General features: G+C 57.5%; 2 protein-coding genes across 4 annotated transcripts; one reads left to right on the top strand and one right to left on the bottom strand.

The window, feature by feature from the left end:
• Positions 1-856: 856 nt before the first annotated feature.
• STOML1 (stomatin like 1) lies at positions 857-6,134 on the bottom strand. Of its 3 annotated transcripts, none has more exons than XM_056345984.1 (7): positions 5,741-6,134; positions 5,435-5,541; positions 5,141-5,290; positions 4,438-4,641; positions 3,393-3,621; positions 2,557-2,772; positions 857-1,856 (listed from the first exon to the last, which is right to left on the bottom strand). In XM_056345984.1, exons 1-7 carry the CDS (start codon positions 5,904-5,906, stop codon positions 1,654-1,656), a joined length of 1,275 nt encoding a protein of 424 aa, XP_056201959.1. In that variant the 5' UTR covers positions 5,907-6,134; the 3' UTR covers positions 857-1,653. The 3 variants fall into 3 exon arrangements, with proteins under 3 accessions (XP_056201959.1, XP_056201961.1, XP_056201960.1); XM_056345986.1 differs by having other exon boundaries at positions 2,633-2,772; XM_056345985.1 differs by having other exon boundaries at positions 4,438-4,551.
• A 179-nt stretch (positions 6,135-6,313) lies between these two features.
• LOC130152435 (protein PML-like) lies at positions 6,314-15,341 on the top strand. Its single transcript, XM_056345981.1, has 10 exons — positions 6,314-6,408; positions 7,128-7,228; positions 8,017-8,584; positions 8,996-9,573; positions 10,013-10,065; positions 10,575-10,655; positions 10,745-10,961; positions 11,633-11,685; positions 14,304-14,460; positions 14,549-15,341. The coding sequence occupies exons 1-10, from the start codon at positions 6,314-6,316 to the stop codon at positions 15,121-15,123; spliced, it is 2,478 nt and encodes an 825-aa protein (XP_056201956.1). The 3' UTR covers positions 15,124-15,341.
• Positions 15,342-15,401: the final 60 nt, after the last annotated feature.

The following is a 15,401-nucleotide window of genomic DNA, read 5'->3' as shown; positions in this document are numbered from 1 at the left end:
CATCTCCCAGGACATGTATTGCAGGGCGCAGTGCCCTGCCCGGCTCCGGGGGGGCTGTGCAAGGGGTCTCTGCTGCTGCGACCACCCTATCCGTCTGCACCCTTCTGGGAGGGGGGGCTTCAGGGACCATCCCCCGCCTTGGAGACGCTCTCCACATCCCTCTTTGTCCTGGGGGGGCTGTATCTGGCCCTCCTTCCCTCCTTCCTGCAGGGCATCGGTACCCCCTGCACCATGGGGACCACCATGAACGGGAACCACCAGGAGCACTTGGGGTTCCCCTAGCCCGGCATCCCCAAAGGGAGAGGGCACGGTGGGGCACTACTGCCACCTCTCCTCGGGGCTTTTCATCCCTGTAGGATCTCTAAAGCTTAGCCTAGGCTGGTGGCACCCAGCCCCAGGCTTGGCCTGATTTCACCCGTGAAATATTTCAATTCCAAACACTTCAATTCTGGAGACATTTCAGTTCTCCTTGCCCCTGCCTCCCCCTTGCCCCTTGCTAGGCCAGCAAGACCAGTGGGCTTGTCCCAGCAAAACATCCTGGGGGCTGGTAAAGCTGCTTGGAGCTCCAAGACCTTTTAACCCTTGGGGTGCTGGGTGCTGTTGGGGAGCTGAGCATCCCTGGAGAAGCCATGCCGCATCCTGGCAACGCTTCCTCGCCACCGCAGGACTTCATGTGTTCGTCACGACCGTATGGTGAGATGGAGTCCCACCACACAGCCTCCTTGACTGGCAGCAGCTCCCATGCCCTGACCAGCACATGGCCTCTTTACACAGCACCCTAGGGTCCCTTGGAGAAACTGAGGCACCGAGGGGTGCAGCCCCGGCTGCCTGCATAAGTCATCAGCTCATCTTGCCCAAGGCTGCAGACCAGGTTTATTGTCCATCAAAAGTTGATAGAAAGGAAGCTTACAAAATAAATAAATATCTATATATGGCTATATACAGTCCACACACCCCCGTGGACAGACCTCACAGCACGCATGCAAAAGCACTTTGAAGCACAAATAAGCGCAATCACTTATTACAAACCAATGTGTCGGGAAGGCTCAGGTACCTCCAGACAGGTCGTTCCCCAAAATGCCATCTCTGCTCCTTCCCTATAAGTGCCAGTATCCCATTATCAGTGCCATGCTGGACCCCAACTCCAGCCCGCTGGTGGCATCCCAGCCTGGTCCAGCCAGCCCTCGTGCCCCGCTTTGGCTGCCCACCCCAGCCCATGACTACCGTCCTTGGACACAGTGTCCCCATGCTCTTCTCTATCCATTCTGCTCAGCTCATGTCCCTTCCAGTCTGAGATGCCTGGCCATGCAGCCTGTTGTCAGGGCATCAGGACATCGCCCCGTGCCCTGGTGGCACACTGGCCATGGGGCCTGAGAGCAAACTGGCACATGCTGGGGTACCAACTGGTTCCCATCCCGTAACATCATAAGAGAAGGATGGGCAGGGGAGGTAAAGCCAAGGACAAGGACAGGCAACGGAGCTCAGCCTCAGTTTCCCTGCTCAGGTCTTCACCCAGTTCCTGCAGCCTCCACAGGGAGGGCAGCAGGAGGTCCAGCAGGGCAAGGCCCCCACTGCACAACACCTCTATGTGTACCCCCGCCTTCGCACACCTACAAAGACACATGCACACAGACACACAACCACACGCATGCTCTATCTACGCTGCTTCATCGCCTTGACGAGCTCCTCCAGCTTCAGGGCCAGATGCAGGTCACCTTTCACCTGCAGCCTCCCGCTCATGTAGGCACTCAAGGGGCGCAGGTCACCTAAGAAGAGGTCCTGCAGGTCTTTCTCTGCCACCTCCAGAATGACGTCGGGGCTGCCCTCAGGCATGCTGCGGCCAGCCCACCCGCTGCCTATAGGACACAATGGGTGGGAGAGGGAGAAACAGGGTGCTTCACGACCCAGCCTTGCCTGTCAGCACTTCCCCCCACCATTTCATAAGGATTGAGTTGGGCCAGATGACAGTAAGGGCCTGGCAGGGGGATTGTGGGGACAGGGGTCCTTACTCCTTAAGGAGATAAATTTCCTTTGTATTGCTCTGCCAATGCCCTGTTACAGTGGTCCACCTCCAAGCCCTGTACTTTTGCCATGGCCACCAAGAAAACCATCAGCAACCATGAGGGGGATGGGGGAACATCTTCCAGCATAGCAGTGGCCCAAGGCACTGCCCATGCATGTCCCTCCATCACTACCCCCTTGGGCTGGTGGCATGTGAGAGCCAACAAACCCTAAGGTCGCTGAGCCATCCCACTTGGCCAGCCATGAGCAGACCTGGCTGCCAATTTTCTATCAACACTCTCTGAAGGAAAATTCATGGGTTTAACCCAAACCAAGTTATACTTCGGACTTCCAGGGAGCACAGACTCAAGGCCATGGACACCAAAGTTCAGTGCTCAGCTGATGGACTCTGGGGGGTGCCTTTCATGGAGCTGCCAGATGGGCTTGGATTGGGACCAGCTACCACCAAGCCCGGTGGGGTTCACAGCATGCAAAGGGGACACATGCACAAAACACCCTCCCACCTCCAACACAACAACCCCAAAGAGTGGTGACCTGAGGAGAGGTCTATGAAGTAGGTGCTCTGGGCGCCGCTGGGCAGGATGATGTTGACCTGGTAGGATGCTCCCACCTGGTTGACCAGGGCCTCAGAGAGGACAGGCTCCACTGCTGAGAACAGCTCATCTGCACTGGGCTTCCTCCAGGCACTGCTCGGGGTCGTGAGGAGGGGAGCGGTGGGAGGCTCCACCTCATTCACTGTCTCCACACTATCTGCAGGGCACAACGGGACAGAAGTGGGTTGAGGAGACACCTTCGGGTGGTGAGCTTTGCTGGTCTGCATGGACCCACCAGAAAAGGTCTCCAGAGCAAAAAAACCCACTCATCCAGCAAGTTTCCAGCTAAGCCAGAAGAGGACAACTGATTTTGCCAGTTCCTACACCTGCTCCTCTGCCTGCCATGGGTTACTCTCCCCCTGCTACTGGGGGTTGGAAGATTAACCCTGAAAGAAATAGCGGAGCACAAACTGTTCAGGGTTTCTGGGAAAAGATCCGTGTTCTCCTCAGATGTGACTCTCTCAGCAAGCTCAGGCTTGGGTTTGACTGATGGAAATGCTGAGATCTGAGCTGGTCTTGAGCCCAGGCTCCTGCAGATCGGGTCCCACCCTCCCCCATCCCACCACTGGTGTCTTGTTAGAAAGGTTGTGTTGTGCCATGTGCTGTATGGATCTGTGCCCAAAGCGGTCCTCTCTCCTCCCCCCTGCCAGACTATTTGTGCTGTGCTCATAGGACTGTGATATCTCCCAGACTTTGACTCCTCTGTCAAACAGCCAGTGCACAAAAAGGTCATCAGGCGTGATGGACATCGCCCAGCAGTGGCCCTGGATTTGTTACCTGCCTCTGGAGCATTGGTCCCACTGCCTGCCAGAGCCAGGGTGCTGCTGAAGAGATGGGCAGCCAGCTGCTGAATGGTGCCATCCAGCCCCTCCAGCCCAGGCACGGGTGGCATGGTGGCCAGAGGGCCCACCAGGTTCTCCCGGGGTGGCTGCAGCACAGCCTCCATGCTCAGCTCCACCCGGTCCACCTCTAGGCCCCAGGACTTGGTCATGTTGTTAATCTCCAGCTGCAGAGCCGAGAAGAAAGGGAGAGGCGTTAGCAGCCCAGGCAGAGTTGGGTATGGCTATGGTGACCACCCACCATAGCACCCCCAACCGTGGGCATCCCAGAGCTTACACTTCTGCTACCCACCAGCTTTAGATGTGGAGTGTTGGACCAGGCTCAGCAGTCCACCTCCTCCACGCTCACATTCAACCCTGCTCCTCTACTTGCTCTCCCAGCCTGGAGGAGGTCGGGACAGGGAGGACAGGTCTGTCTTGTTCCCCTTTCCATGGCTCTCTCCCAGGCTGGCCTCCTTCCTTTCTCCCCCCTGAGCAACATGGCCTGGTGTGGTGCTCCACCGGGCAGCATGGCTGGCCTCCAAACCATGCTGGACATACCAGTATATCCCTCCAGCCTCTTTTTACATCATCTTTTGTAGGCATTCAACCCACAAGATCTTGGCCTGGCCCGCATCGACCGTGGGTATTACTTATCCCCTCTCTGCCACTGACCTGTCCTGCTTTTCTCCCCAAAAGCCTTTTCCAGTTTGCAGCCCCCCCCCAGTCATTTTCCTGGTGGAGATATGGAGGTCAAATGTGCTAACAACACATGGGCTTTTCTGTGTGGCCAAAGTCCTTAGAGATAAGCTCCAGAGATCCACAGGCTGAAGGTATCTGCTCCTCGCTAACCACCACATTTTCCCAGCTCCCTTCCCTAGCCAGGTCCATGGTCAGATGGACTTTCAGCAGCTCCATCTTTCCCTTACTGTTACTTCCACACCAAGACCCCAAGGGTTCGAGGGACCTAAGGGGGTTCTGCACAGGGCTGGGGCAGTCCTCACCAGCAACTGCTCCCCGATCCTCAGCTTCTCCACCTGGATCTCACGGAGGCTCTTCTTTACCAAGGTCTTGGTCATGGCGTTCTGTGCCATCATCCGGGTGGCTGCGATGAGGTCCTTCACCATCATGACAGACAACACGGGGTCCCACACCCGGAATTGGACGTCGGCACCCATGGAGATGACTGCCCCATCCTTGGAGGTCAGCTGAGGCAGAGGGGAGTCACGATCTCTTCCTCTCTCTACCCCATGGCCCAACCCTTCTGCTTAGAGCCTGGGAGCAAAAGCATTCACTTCTTTCCCAGCTGGCAACCAGCCCTAGATCTCTTTATTAAGAGGGTTATTAGGAACAAAACCAACCCAAATAATTAGATTAAACTAGACTGAATGGTGAGGACAGTTTCTAGCACAGGGCTGTTATTGAATGACATCTGGGAAGGATAGGGATTGATGTTTTTGAGAGGTCTCCAGCCAGGAACACCCATTGAGCAAGGTGTGCAAAGTCCAGAGGAGCTTTTCAGCTCAGGCAGGTGAGGACTCTGGCTTCCCAGCACCAGTTACAACTCCCCTCACCTCGCCGTGATGACGGAGGAACTGAAAGTTGGGTCCCTGCACAGCACCAAGGGTCAAACCATCCCAAAATCCACCTGCTCTGGGTATTTCAGGGATGCCTCTCCATCCTGCCCTGAGGCCCAAGCCAGCTCACCTTGCAGGGGGGCACATTGAAGGCCCTCGTCCTCAGATCCACTCGCTGCCAGTGATCGATGAAGGGCAGCAGCAGGACCACGCCGGGTCCCTGTGGCGCCCGGATGCGGCCCAGGCGGAAGATGATCATTCGCTCGTAGGTGGGCACGATCTGGAACGGGAAGTTCAGACCAGGGCAGAAGCAAAACCCTGGATCCTGTAGTGCCAGGAGCTATGCCAGCAAGGGGAGCTGGGAACAGTCCCTGCCATGGAGGATGGGCTGTCATCCCCCTTCTCACCTGCTTTCTTCCCTTACCTTCAAGGCAAACCATCCTGAGATGGGGAAGGTGACAACCATCAGCAAGAAGACCAAGGATGTGATAATCCCATGGCAGATCCAGGACAGCCAGCCCTGGGAGGTGTCTGCAAGGGGATGAAAGAGGGATGTACCTGCTCCAAAACCCCCTGCCCTGCCCGTGAACCCCCATCCAAGCCTCTCCCCCCATGTACCCTGTATCCCAGGGAAGACAACAGCATGGGGGGCACCCAGCCAGCACGGCACCTACAGCAACAGTGGCAAAAGGGAGGAAGGCAGCAACTCCCCTCTAAGGCTGGGACTCACCTGTGGTATTCCTGGCCGGTCCCAGAGAGTCTTCCTTGGATCCGAAGGAGAAGAAGCCCTTTTGGGCACCATAGAGCCCGATGCTGGACTGCTGGAAGCGGTCAAAGTCTCCCAAGGGAAGGGCCTGGTATCCTGACCGACTGAACATGGTGCTGGTGCCTTGCATGGGGTCCTGCTCCCGGTGTTCAGAGCCCTCTAAGGCCACCTTCCCGCTGCCATTTCAGCCACCTCTGTGCCCAGCACGGCTTCTGCCTGTCCCTGCCCTGATCCAACGTCCCTGCCCAGCTGCCCACAAACCTCCCTGTCCTGATGTGCCACTGGATCACAAAGGATGCTTGCTAGAAGAAATCCAATCCTTCGGGGGGGTTCCTTGCGGGGGTCTCACCCAGGCTGGGGGGCTGGGGTCTTCATATCCTCCCAGCAACCCTCTGAGCTGGGAGACAAAAGCTGCAGCCCCGTAGCTGCCCTCTGCTTCGCAGCCCCCTGGAGCTGGGAGATACCCCTGGGGTGTCCCCACCACCAGCCCTGTGGCCGTGGGGACCGGAGACGCAGCGAGGATGCTGGCGGGGAAGGATGCAGCCACTTGTGCTTCCTGGTCCGCTTGTCATGTGGCTGCTGACGGCACAGGGACGAAACAAAACGGCTCATGGTTCACGGCCCACGGCTGGGTGAGTTTTCCTAGAGAGGCCTTGCCCAGGAACTGCTCTGCCAGGCATGGCATCCTCCATTGCACATTCACCTTGGGGGGCTCCAGAGGGTACCCAGCCCCACAGGGCAGCAGGAGAGGTATTTTTCCCAGCAATTCCTGCTCCAGCATGGCCTTCTTACCGTGCCAAAACCCTCCCACTCCCTCTCACTGGCATGCAAAGGGTAGTGGAGCGCAAAGAGCAGCCCAGAGCAGCACTGTAGGGGATGGGGGTTGGCAAGAGGGCAGTTTTAAAGCCCCCTTGGCTGAAGCGAGGGCCTGAGACCCTGCCCCAGACACAGCAGCTGCCCTTGCAGCCGAGCCAGCACCCAGACATGCACCCTAGCACAGCTCGGGGGTCCTATCTAGCAGCTGAAGCAGAGCTTTGCCACCTTTCCCCCCCTACCCTGGCACCAGCATCCCCCCTGTACCAGCATCCCCCTGGTACCTGCATCTCCCCGGTACCTGCATCCCCCTGGTACCTGTATCCCCCCTGTACCAGCATCCCCCCAGTACCAGCATCCCCGCCGCCGGTGCCTGCATCCCCGGTGCCAAGCCAAGCGCCCCCCGGTGCCTGCGTGCCCCCTCCCGGCGAAGTTTCCTCCCCTGCCCCAGGGCAGAGGGAAGGCAGGGAAGGGAGTGGGAACCCCCCTGCCTTCCCCACCTCTTCCCGCCAGCTCCTCCTCTTCCTCCCTTTGTCAGGCTGGAGAAACGAAAGCTGCGTGGAGTGCCGCGCGGCCACGCCGCTCGCATGCCCGACAGCCCCGCCGCCCCCCGGCCGCCCAGCCCCGGACCTCCGGCAGGTAACGGGGGTCGCCGCCTTTCGGGAGGGAGAGGCGGGACGGGGAGGGGGGCAAAGTCTGGCCCTGCCTCCCCCGAAAGGGAGCCGCGGGGATTGCCTGTTTGGGTGGGGGGTGTTACTTTTTAGGGTGCAAACCCATCGCATGGGTGTGGGGAGGAGTAAGGCGGAGGGTCCCCTGCTTTATTCGGGGACCTCCTGCCCGTGCTGCTGGGCTGGGGGAGGTCTGAGGGGGCGAGGGATGGGGAGGGGGCACCTCTGGGGACTGGTGGCTGGTGCCAGCATCCTGGTGCTGCCCGGGAGGTTTTGCAGGAGCCCGGGGGGACCGTCGCCAGGCCCCCCCCTTTGCCCTCCCCTGCTCTCGGGGCAGGGGAGGGAACTGACAGCAAAGTGAAGGAAACGTCGCTTTGCAGCTTTGTGTCATCGCCCTCTCATCCTCCAGCTCTGAAATCCAAAATCCCCCAAAGGGAAAGAGTTTTGGGAGGGGGGACGTGAGCCTCCAAGGGTCCCACACTGAGGGCAGGAGGGAGCACAACCCTTTGCAGCCAGCAGAGAATCCCCGGAAGAGAATGCTTTTCCTTGCCGGGGTGCTGCCACCCATCTGCCCTCAGCAGGAGGGAGGGTGAGGAGCCAGTCACCCACCCTGTGGCTCACTTATCGCTTCCCTTTGGACTCGTGGGTGAAGCGGACTGCCCAGGGGTGGCCTACATGGCCCCCACGGAGGAAACTGAGCTTGCCATCCTCCTCTTTTTCATGTGCTCCAATGGGGTCTTTCTCCCACATCCCACCTAGATGGAGACGGTGCCACTGCCCCCACGGAGATTGAACCCCAGCCGGGTACACCCCCGTGCTCCCCTCCAGCCCACCCTTCCAAGGTGGAGGACGACTTCCAGTTCATCCTCTGCGAGGGCTGCCAGCAGGAATCGCCCAACCTCAAGCTCCTCACCTGCCTCCACACCTTTTGCCTCGGTTGCCTGAGTGAGAACAAGCCCATCGGGCAGTGCCCCAAGTGCTGCACGGCCATCCCGCAGGCCAGCGGCATCCCCGACATGGACAACCTGCTCTTCACCAACCTGCAGGCCAGGCTCAGCATCTACAAGAAGATGAGTAACAGCAGTGGCCCGAGTTGCAGCCGGTGCCGGGGGGAAGCAGCGGTGGTGTGGTGCTGTGAGTGTGAGGAGTTCCTCTGCACCAAGTGCTTTGATGACCACCAGTGGTTCTTCAAGAAGAGGAGCCACAAGGCCAGGAGGGTGGAGGAGCTTTGTGCTGAGTCAGCCCATCAGTTCCTGGAAGACACCAGAAAGTCCTGCAACCTCTTGTGCTCCAATCCCAGTCACGCTGACCAGGGCTACATCTCCAGGTGAGAGTGGTGCCTTGTCCCTGGATCCCATCCTGCACCAAGGGCTCTGGGGCTGCTGCTCCAGGACCAACTCTGCCAGGAAGGCAGAGACAAGGGGGTTTTATCACCTGCCTTTGGAGAGCGACCATTGCAATCCCAGTGAGATCCTGGCCAGGAGCAGAGTATGATAGGGGCTGGCAGGTCCCCAGGAGGAGGGAAGGGAGCAAAGGTAGGTTGAACACCCAGCTTCATACCCACACCCGCAGCTGGTGACATGAGGCAAAGCCCTTTCCTGTCCCATGCCTCAGTTTCCTCTCATGTTAAACTCCTCTGCTGTCACCTGGGGAGGGAGAATCATGCCCAGCACAGTGGAAATGCTTTTCTCCCTCTGCTCATGTACCAGCTTTGAAGGATGCTCCCATTTCCTTCCAGCATCTACTGCAAGACGTGTGAGAAGGCGCTGTGCTGCATCTGCGCGCTGCTGGACAGCCAGCATGCCTCCTTCTGCGACATCCGCAGTGAGACCCAGCGCAGGCAGGAGGAGCTGGGCACCATCAGCCAGGAGCTGAGGCAGAAGAGAAGTGGCTTTGAGGCCACCTACGTGGCGCTGCAGGATGAGGCCGCCCGGCTGGAGGAGGCAGAGCGGGAGATGCGGGAGCTGATCCAGCAGCGCGTGGAGCAGCTGGTGCGGCTGATCCGACGGGAGGAAGAGGAGCTGCTGGGGCTGGTGGAGGCGCGGCAGGAGCAGGGCCGGCGGGAGCTGATGAGGGAGCTGCAGCGCGTGGAGGGGGTGCTGCAGCGGATGGAGGCAGGCGAGCAGCTGGTGGAGAAGATGAGGCTCTATGCCACGGAGCAGGAGGTGATGGACATGCAGCCCTTCATCAAGGGCTCGCTGGAGGAGCTGCAGCGACTGCAGCTGCCAGCGGCTGGGGACCGAGCACAGCCCAGGGACTTGAGCGAGTGCAAAGCCAGGCTGCAGGCGCTGGTGGAGCGTGTCACAGGGCACCCAGGTGAGGACTTGCCAGGGGGATGGATCCACCCATCCCACAGGCAGTCAGGAGTTGGACCAGCTCAGAAAGCCATCGCCCAGCTCTGGGTCGTGCAGGGTTTAGAGCCATCTCCCTCCAGCAAGGTGAGCCAAGACTCACTCTTGTAAAGTGCTTATTTCCACTGGGGCGAGCATTTGCTCCTTTGCTTATATGGCCAGAGTTCCTTTTTGGTCTCCCACAATTCTGACAGGCTCTGGTGATGCTGACTTCTGGGTCCCAGAGATCTTAAACTCCTTGGGTCATCCCACCCCAAAGGACTGGGAAAGGGAAAGGAGACCAGAGCTGCCCCTTCCTTGATGCACCTGCTGAGCAGGTTTTTCCCAGCTCAGCGTCTGCTGGGACTGGGTGGGAGCTCTGGAGCCTCTGATTCAGAATTGCAACCCTGTTCTCTCCATTGCAGGCACTATCTCTCCATCTGTCCCTGTGGTTGAGGTGGCCCAGGAGAACAACCTGGTGAGATATCCATCTTTTGTCCTGGTGCACTGCCATGCAGGGAGGGCTCCTGCATCAGCTGAAATGTGGATCCCCCCCTCCTCTGACCTTTGCAAACCTTTCTCAAGGGTCTGCCTTCCCCTCCCCAACCCATCACTCCCATTTCTTCATCAACAACATGCCTGCAGGGATGTTTCTGCCTGGGCAGAGAACATGCTTTGTAGCCATCATTTTCCACCACGCAAGTGTGCTTCTACCCCATCCCGCTTCTCTGAGCCTGCTGCTCCATCCCTCAATTTCAGCAGGGAAAATTGTAGCCTCCCCTGGCTGTAGCACTGCCAAACACCCTCAGCTTAAGCACAAACACTGAGCCAAGCCACAGGGCTAGGATGTATCTCAGTTTCCCCCCTGCTGAGCATGTTTCTGCCCCCCTCCACTGGCTCTGCCTGCTGCTGGGGGACACCCCAGCCCTGCAGAGAGGTCGGTGGTCTCAACATTCACCCTAACGCTGGTCCGCACTCTGTCTGCAGGAAGAGGAGCTGGTGCAGCCTCAGAACCAGACTGTCTTACCCACCTTCACCATCAACCTTGAGGAGACACTTACAAACCCGGTAAGAACTGCCCCAGCCAGGCAGGAGCCATTGGGGACTAGGAGTTGCCACCCCAGCACCTTACATCCCCTGCACTCTCTTCTCTCCAGGCTCCCCCTGTCACCACATGGCCCAAGCGGAGGTCACATTGTGTGGGAACGGGCAGCCCAATCTCACCCAAGCTATTGAAGCTGGAGTGCAACAACATGCCAGACCCCAGTGATCCCAGTTCACACCAGTGGGATGACAGAAGTGGGCCCAGCACCTCTACATCGAGCCAAAACCGTGGCAGCATCCCTGCCACCAGCAGGCATGCTGATGATGCAGGTGAGGACCAGGGACGTGGCCCTCCTCATTACCCCATTTCCCCCCACACTTATGGGATGCCCTATCTCTCCCAACCTCTGGGCACCCCCATGCACTCAGAGCCTTGGCCAACTTCCCCTGGGTCGAAGAAGCAGAGGGTGGGAGCTGGGTGCCAGGGGGTAAAAATGAGAGCAATGCTCAGGCGTGGGTGTGGATGCTCCATCTAGCTCCATGCCCTTCCTCCAAGGTAGCCAAAAAACAAGCCAAAAAACTGCAGCAGGGTAAGTGTGCAGAGAGACTCCCCTGCCACCTGCTCCAGGAGCTCTGGATTCTGGAGCAGAAAACACTACCATTTTTCACAAAACACATTTTCTTCCCTGAGTTCACCCAGCCCCACTCCAGCCTGCTGCAGCATCCCTCAATGAGATGTCCTGAGCTCAGCTCTGCAAACAGGAGGGAGGATGAAATGCATCTTCTGGAAGGGCTAGTACAGGGCCCATGGGGTGAAACAGCAGTTGAGAGGTTGCGCCCACCTTGGGATGTAACCAAGGGCTGCGTAGTTCATGGTCCTGGTAGAAGCATTTGTCCTCTGCTGCAAAAATCAGGAGATGAGATCAGTCTTCCCATGGGAAGACCGGCATGATCCAAAATCACGGTCTTGAAGCTTCAACACCCTCCTGTTCCTTCCACAGAAGACACCAGCATTATCATCTGCAGCTCAGAGGACAGCGAGGAAGATACGGTGGTGAGTGTAATGCCAGACCTTCCTCCTTGCTGAGCCACACTGCAGGCAGAAGAGGCAGCTGCACCCCATCGTCTCTGGGATGCCTTCCCTTTTCTCCAGCTGTGCTCAGACCTGAGCCTTCTGCCTTCCCAGCATCAGCCAGAGACTTGCTTATGGCTTTCTCTTCCCCTTCAGTTGCTACCAGGTGGGTGGGCATCTGGGCCATCCCAAATCTAGTTCTCCTGGACTAAGACTTTTGCTGGTATCACCTGGTGTTCTGGAGCAGCCAGGGTCCCCTCTCACAGGCAGCAAACCCAAATCTGATTTGCTCTGAGGTGGGATTCCACACCAGTTGATCACCCAAGACAACCCTTTTGAGTAGGTCCTTATGGCCTCTTCCTTTCCATCTCACTGGGAAGGCTGTTCTCAGCTTAAAAAAAATATCAATTTTCATATAAAAATCAAGTTTGCAAGTTGAATGAGCATCTGTGCTCGCGGAGCTCATCAATCCTGTGCCTACACAGGTTGAGAAGCTCCCGGGAGGCACCAGGGCAGGTAGGGACCATCTGAGCACCCCCCAAGTGACATTTCCAAGCTCCCTACGATGACATTTCACGGCACTGATGCTGCAAACTGGTGTGTTGCAACCAAATGGCCCTGGCCGAGGTGGTTAGATGAACCAAGGGCATGGAACCCCTGCTGAGATCCTCCATCACCAGCAAGGGCAGGGGATCTCTTTGGAAAGGGAGGCAAGCACATCTGATTTGGGAGCTGGGTGGAGTTGGTTTTCCAGCACTGGCTTAATGAGGGGTTAGCAGCCCCCTTTTTTTGTATGAACTAGTGCAGAAGCTCTTCTTACTCTTCAATAAAGCTGTTCCCAGATTAAATCCCAACCTGCTGCTGACTTATTCAGTTTTTCCTTTTCTGTTTTTCTTTGCTTTTCTGATTAATCTGTAACAGAGGGGGGGTGGAAAAAAAGAGTTGTGGGCCTGAAACCCTGTTCCCACTCCCTCTTACTGCCAAAAAATCCCAGGGCTGGAGCTTTTGGGGATGTTAGCGGCTTGCTGTGAGAAATCCCTGTGTGGATCGGGTGTCCCCTGGTATGATGTGGATTTAAGGGTGTAGCAAAGGTGTAGGCTGGAAAATTAGATGTCCCAGGGGTATAAACATCTCATCGATAGTCTGGTGCTGGGCACTAGGAAAGCGCAACCTTGAGAACTGGGAAAAAATGGCTTAAAGCCTGGAAAAGGGGCAGTGGGCAGTGAAGGAATATCAGCAGAGTGAGAAAAAAGTGGGATGAGGCGGCAGGATGCAGCCCAGGGAAGCTGCAGCCTTCAGGGTGTGGAGGGCAAGGGCTGAGCACCTGTCTAGAGGCTCAGACATTTAAAAGGAGATTTTGGTGCTGGGGAGGAACCTTTGTGGGGTCACCTGGGGACTGTCACACTCTGCACACTGAGCTGAAGCCACAAGAGCATCGCCAGCATCTGGCTCTGCCCGGTTCCATTGCCCACGGCCACCACGGTGCTACAAGCGTGTGTCTCTGCACGGATTAATTTCTTCCCCTCAAATCCCACACCTTTTCCCTCTGCTTAACCCTTCAATAAAACCTTTTTGCATAGAAATTCAATTTGCTTGTTGCTGGTTTGGGTAACAAGAGCATCTGTGATCACATTTTGTTGCTGAGTTTGGTTCATCTAACTCCCTTCGGGCCAGATGGGTCATTCTGGGCACAACCAGGAGAGGGGGACACAGGGCGCTGCCACCACTCCGCCACTGGTACCATCCTTCTCCTGTCCCTTCCCAGACAGAGGAAGCCCATAGGCATTTAAGCAACCCCATGTCCCGTGAGCTGAGGAGCGCTTAGTGCCTGCAGACATCGGTCCAGCCATGTTTCCGCCACTTCTGGACTGCAGGGGAAGATGCAAAGTGCTGGTGCAGAGGGAGGTGGACACCCCATCACTGCAGGGTGTCCCTGGGTGAAGGAGGGAGGAAACCCAGCTTGGGAGCCTCTTGAATACTTTGCTGTCCTGCTCTTCCCGTAGGGAGTTATTTGCTGTGGATGCCCACCCCTGCTGAGGCTAGGCAGGGGATGGTTGGTGTGGCTGCTTTTACTCACCCTTGGGAAGCACCACTGTAGGCACTGGATCTGCTGAGCCTGGAGAGGCACCGAACCTCCTCCTGGCCTGATTTAGTCCTCTTTTCCTCTAGACACCAACCAGATCTTCAGATCTAGCAGTATCTCACATGGTGAGGTTGCTCAGCCACGTTTATGTCCCTGCATGAGCTGCATCCACATGAGATGTGCAGAAAGGGACAAGTCCCAGGACCTGCGTGTTGTGTCCCTCTGGCCCCCGCCTGCTTAGGATGAGCTTCATTCAGGGCTCTGCTCTTGCCCACTTAGTCCAGACCCTGGTTTTGGGCTCTCAACAGGGCTCCCCTTGGCTAGCACAGTCCTGAGGTACAGCACACACCCAACCCATCCTGGCAGTGCCAGGACATCAGACACTGAGTTTCATGACATTGTGCATAACCAGGACCTTACCCATTGCCAATGGTGCACCCAAGGGTGCTCCACATGCCTTCCCAGCCAAGTCCAAGCAAGCAGAGGGGACTTGGCCCCCTTGTCCAATCTCTTGCAGGCTTCCAGAAAGCTCAAGGACATCAAGAAGTCCTCCAGTCCCACATGGTCTGGGAGCAGCACCTCACCCCAACACAACACTGGCCCCACCAGCCCCTGGGACGACAGGTCGGAGCTGAACACCTTAGTGTTCTTCAGCTTGAAGCTTGACCAGAAAAGTGAGCATTGCCTTTCCTGGGGCTGGGGGCAGGGCAGAGCGGGGCACCCCCAGATACTTACTCCAGCTTGATCCTTTCCCCTCTGCAGCCCACCACATCACGGAGGTGGCAGCAGCAAATGGAGAGCACACCTTCAAGGCACTGATTCAGACGCCAGAGTCGGTGCTGACGCTGCTTTCCCAGGGCGTCACCATGGAGGAGGGGATTCAACACCTCCTCTGGTACCTCTCCCCACTCCCCAGGCCCATCCTCGTCATCTATAACTTCTGGGCACTGGAGATGCCCGCTCTCTTTAAAGCCCTGGATGCCACGGGCATGAAAGTGGAATTCTGCCACATAGTGGGTGGTTACGTGGATATGTTGTCCTTGATCAAAGAAAAGCTGCCCAAGGCATCTTCCTACGACCTGAAAAACCTGATGAGAAGGCACCTGCAGCAGCATCTCAACAAGGACAGCACGCTGGCCACAGCCAAGGCCTTGCAGGAGCTTTGGGGAGCCCTGGAGCTCCCTGCCTGCGCTGATGTGGGGATGATGTTCACCCACTGCAACCTGCAGAGCTACACCACCCTGCAGCCCCTGGTGCGGGAGAAGCTGCTCACCAGGAGGGCGGCCAAGATCCTGGCCCAGCGCAACCTCATCCTCTGGGAGCTGGAAGAGGCGTGAGCGCAACTGTGGGGTGAGCTGAGCTGGCCAGGTCTCAGGCCAAACGCACCAGGGATGCAGGGATGCTCGTGGTGGTGCCAAACAGGACTCGCAGACCCTCTCTGCTGCCAGCACAGGGCTTAAAAGGTTCAGGACCCTGGGTCAGTTCTAGGGGGAAGAAATCACCCAAATTAATATCTTTATAAAATAAATTACACAGCGCAGGCCAACATAATTCATCGGGGCATCCCTACCCCTCCTTTTTTTCCCCGGTCAGGTGGGAGGAGAGATGCTCGGAG

Source organism: Falco biarmicus, chromosome 7, assembly GCF_023638135.1.
Source record: "Falco biarmicus isolate bFalBia1 chromosome 7, bFalBia1.pri, whole genome shotgun sequence".
Lineage (NCBI taxonomy): Eukaryota > Metazoa > Chordata > Aves > Falconiformes > Falconidae > Falco > Falco biarmicus.
The sequence above is the reverse complement of the archived record's forward strand: the minus strand, read 5'-3'. Positions and strand labels throughout refer to the sequence as shown.

Excerpts from the sequence above, each read along its gene's own strand:
- LOC130152435 (XM_056345981.1), top strand. The coding sequence starts at position 6,314 with ATGCAGCCACTTGTGCTTCCTGGTCCGCTTGTCATGTGGCTGCTGACG. Across the intron at positions 11,686-14,303 it reads ACAGCGAGGAAGATACGGTG|GCTTCCAGAAAGCTCAAGGA; the intron begins GTGAGTGTAATG and ends AATCTCTTGCAG. Across the intron at positions 14,461-14,548 it reads CTTGAAGCTTGACCAGAAAA|CCCACCACATCACGGAGGTG; the intron begins GTGAGCATTGCC and ends TCCCCTCTGCAG.
- STOML1 (XM_056345984.1), bottom strand. The coding sequence starts at position 5,906 with ATGCAAGGCACCAGCACCATGTTCAGTCGGTCAGGATACCAGGCCCTT. Across the intron at positions 4,642-5,140 it reads TCAATGTGCCCCCCTGCAAG|CTGACCTCCAAGGATGGGGC; the intron begins GTGAGCTGGCTT and ends CCTCTGCCTCAG. Across the intron at positions 3,622-4,437 it reads GGATCGGGGAGCAGTTGCTG|CTGGAGATTAACAACATGAC; the intron begins GTGAGGACTGCC and ends TCGGCTCTGCAG.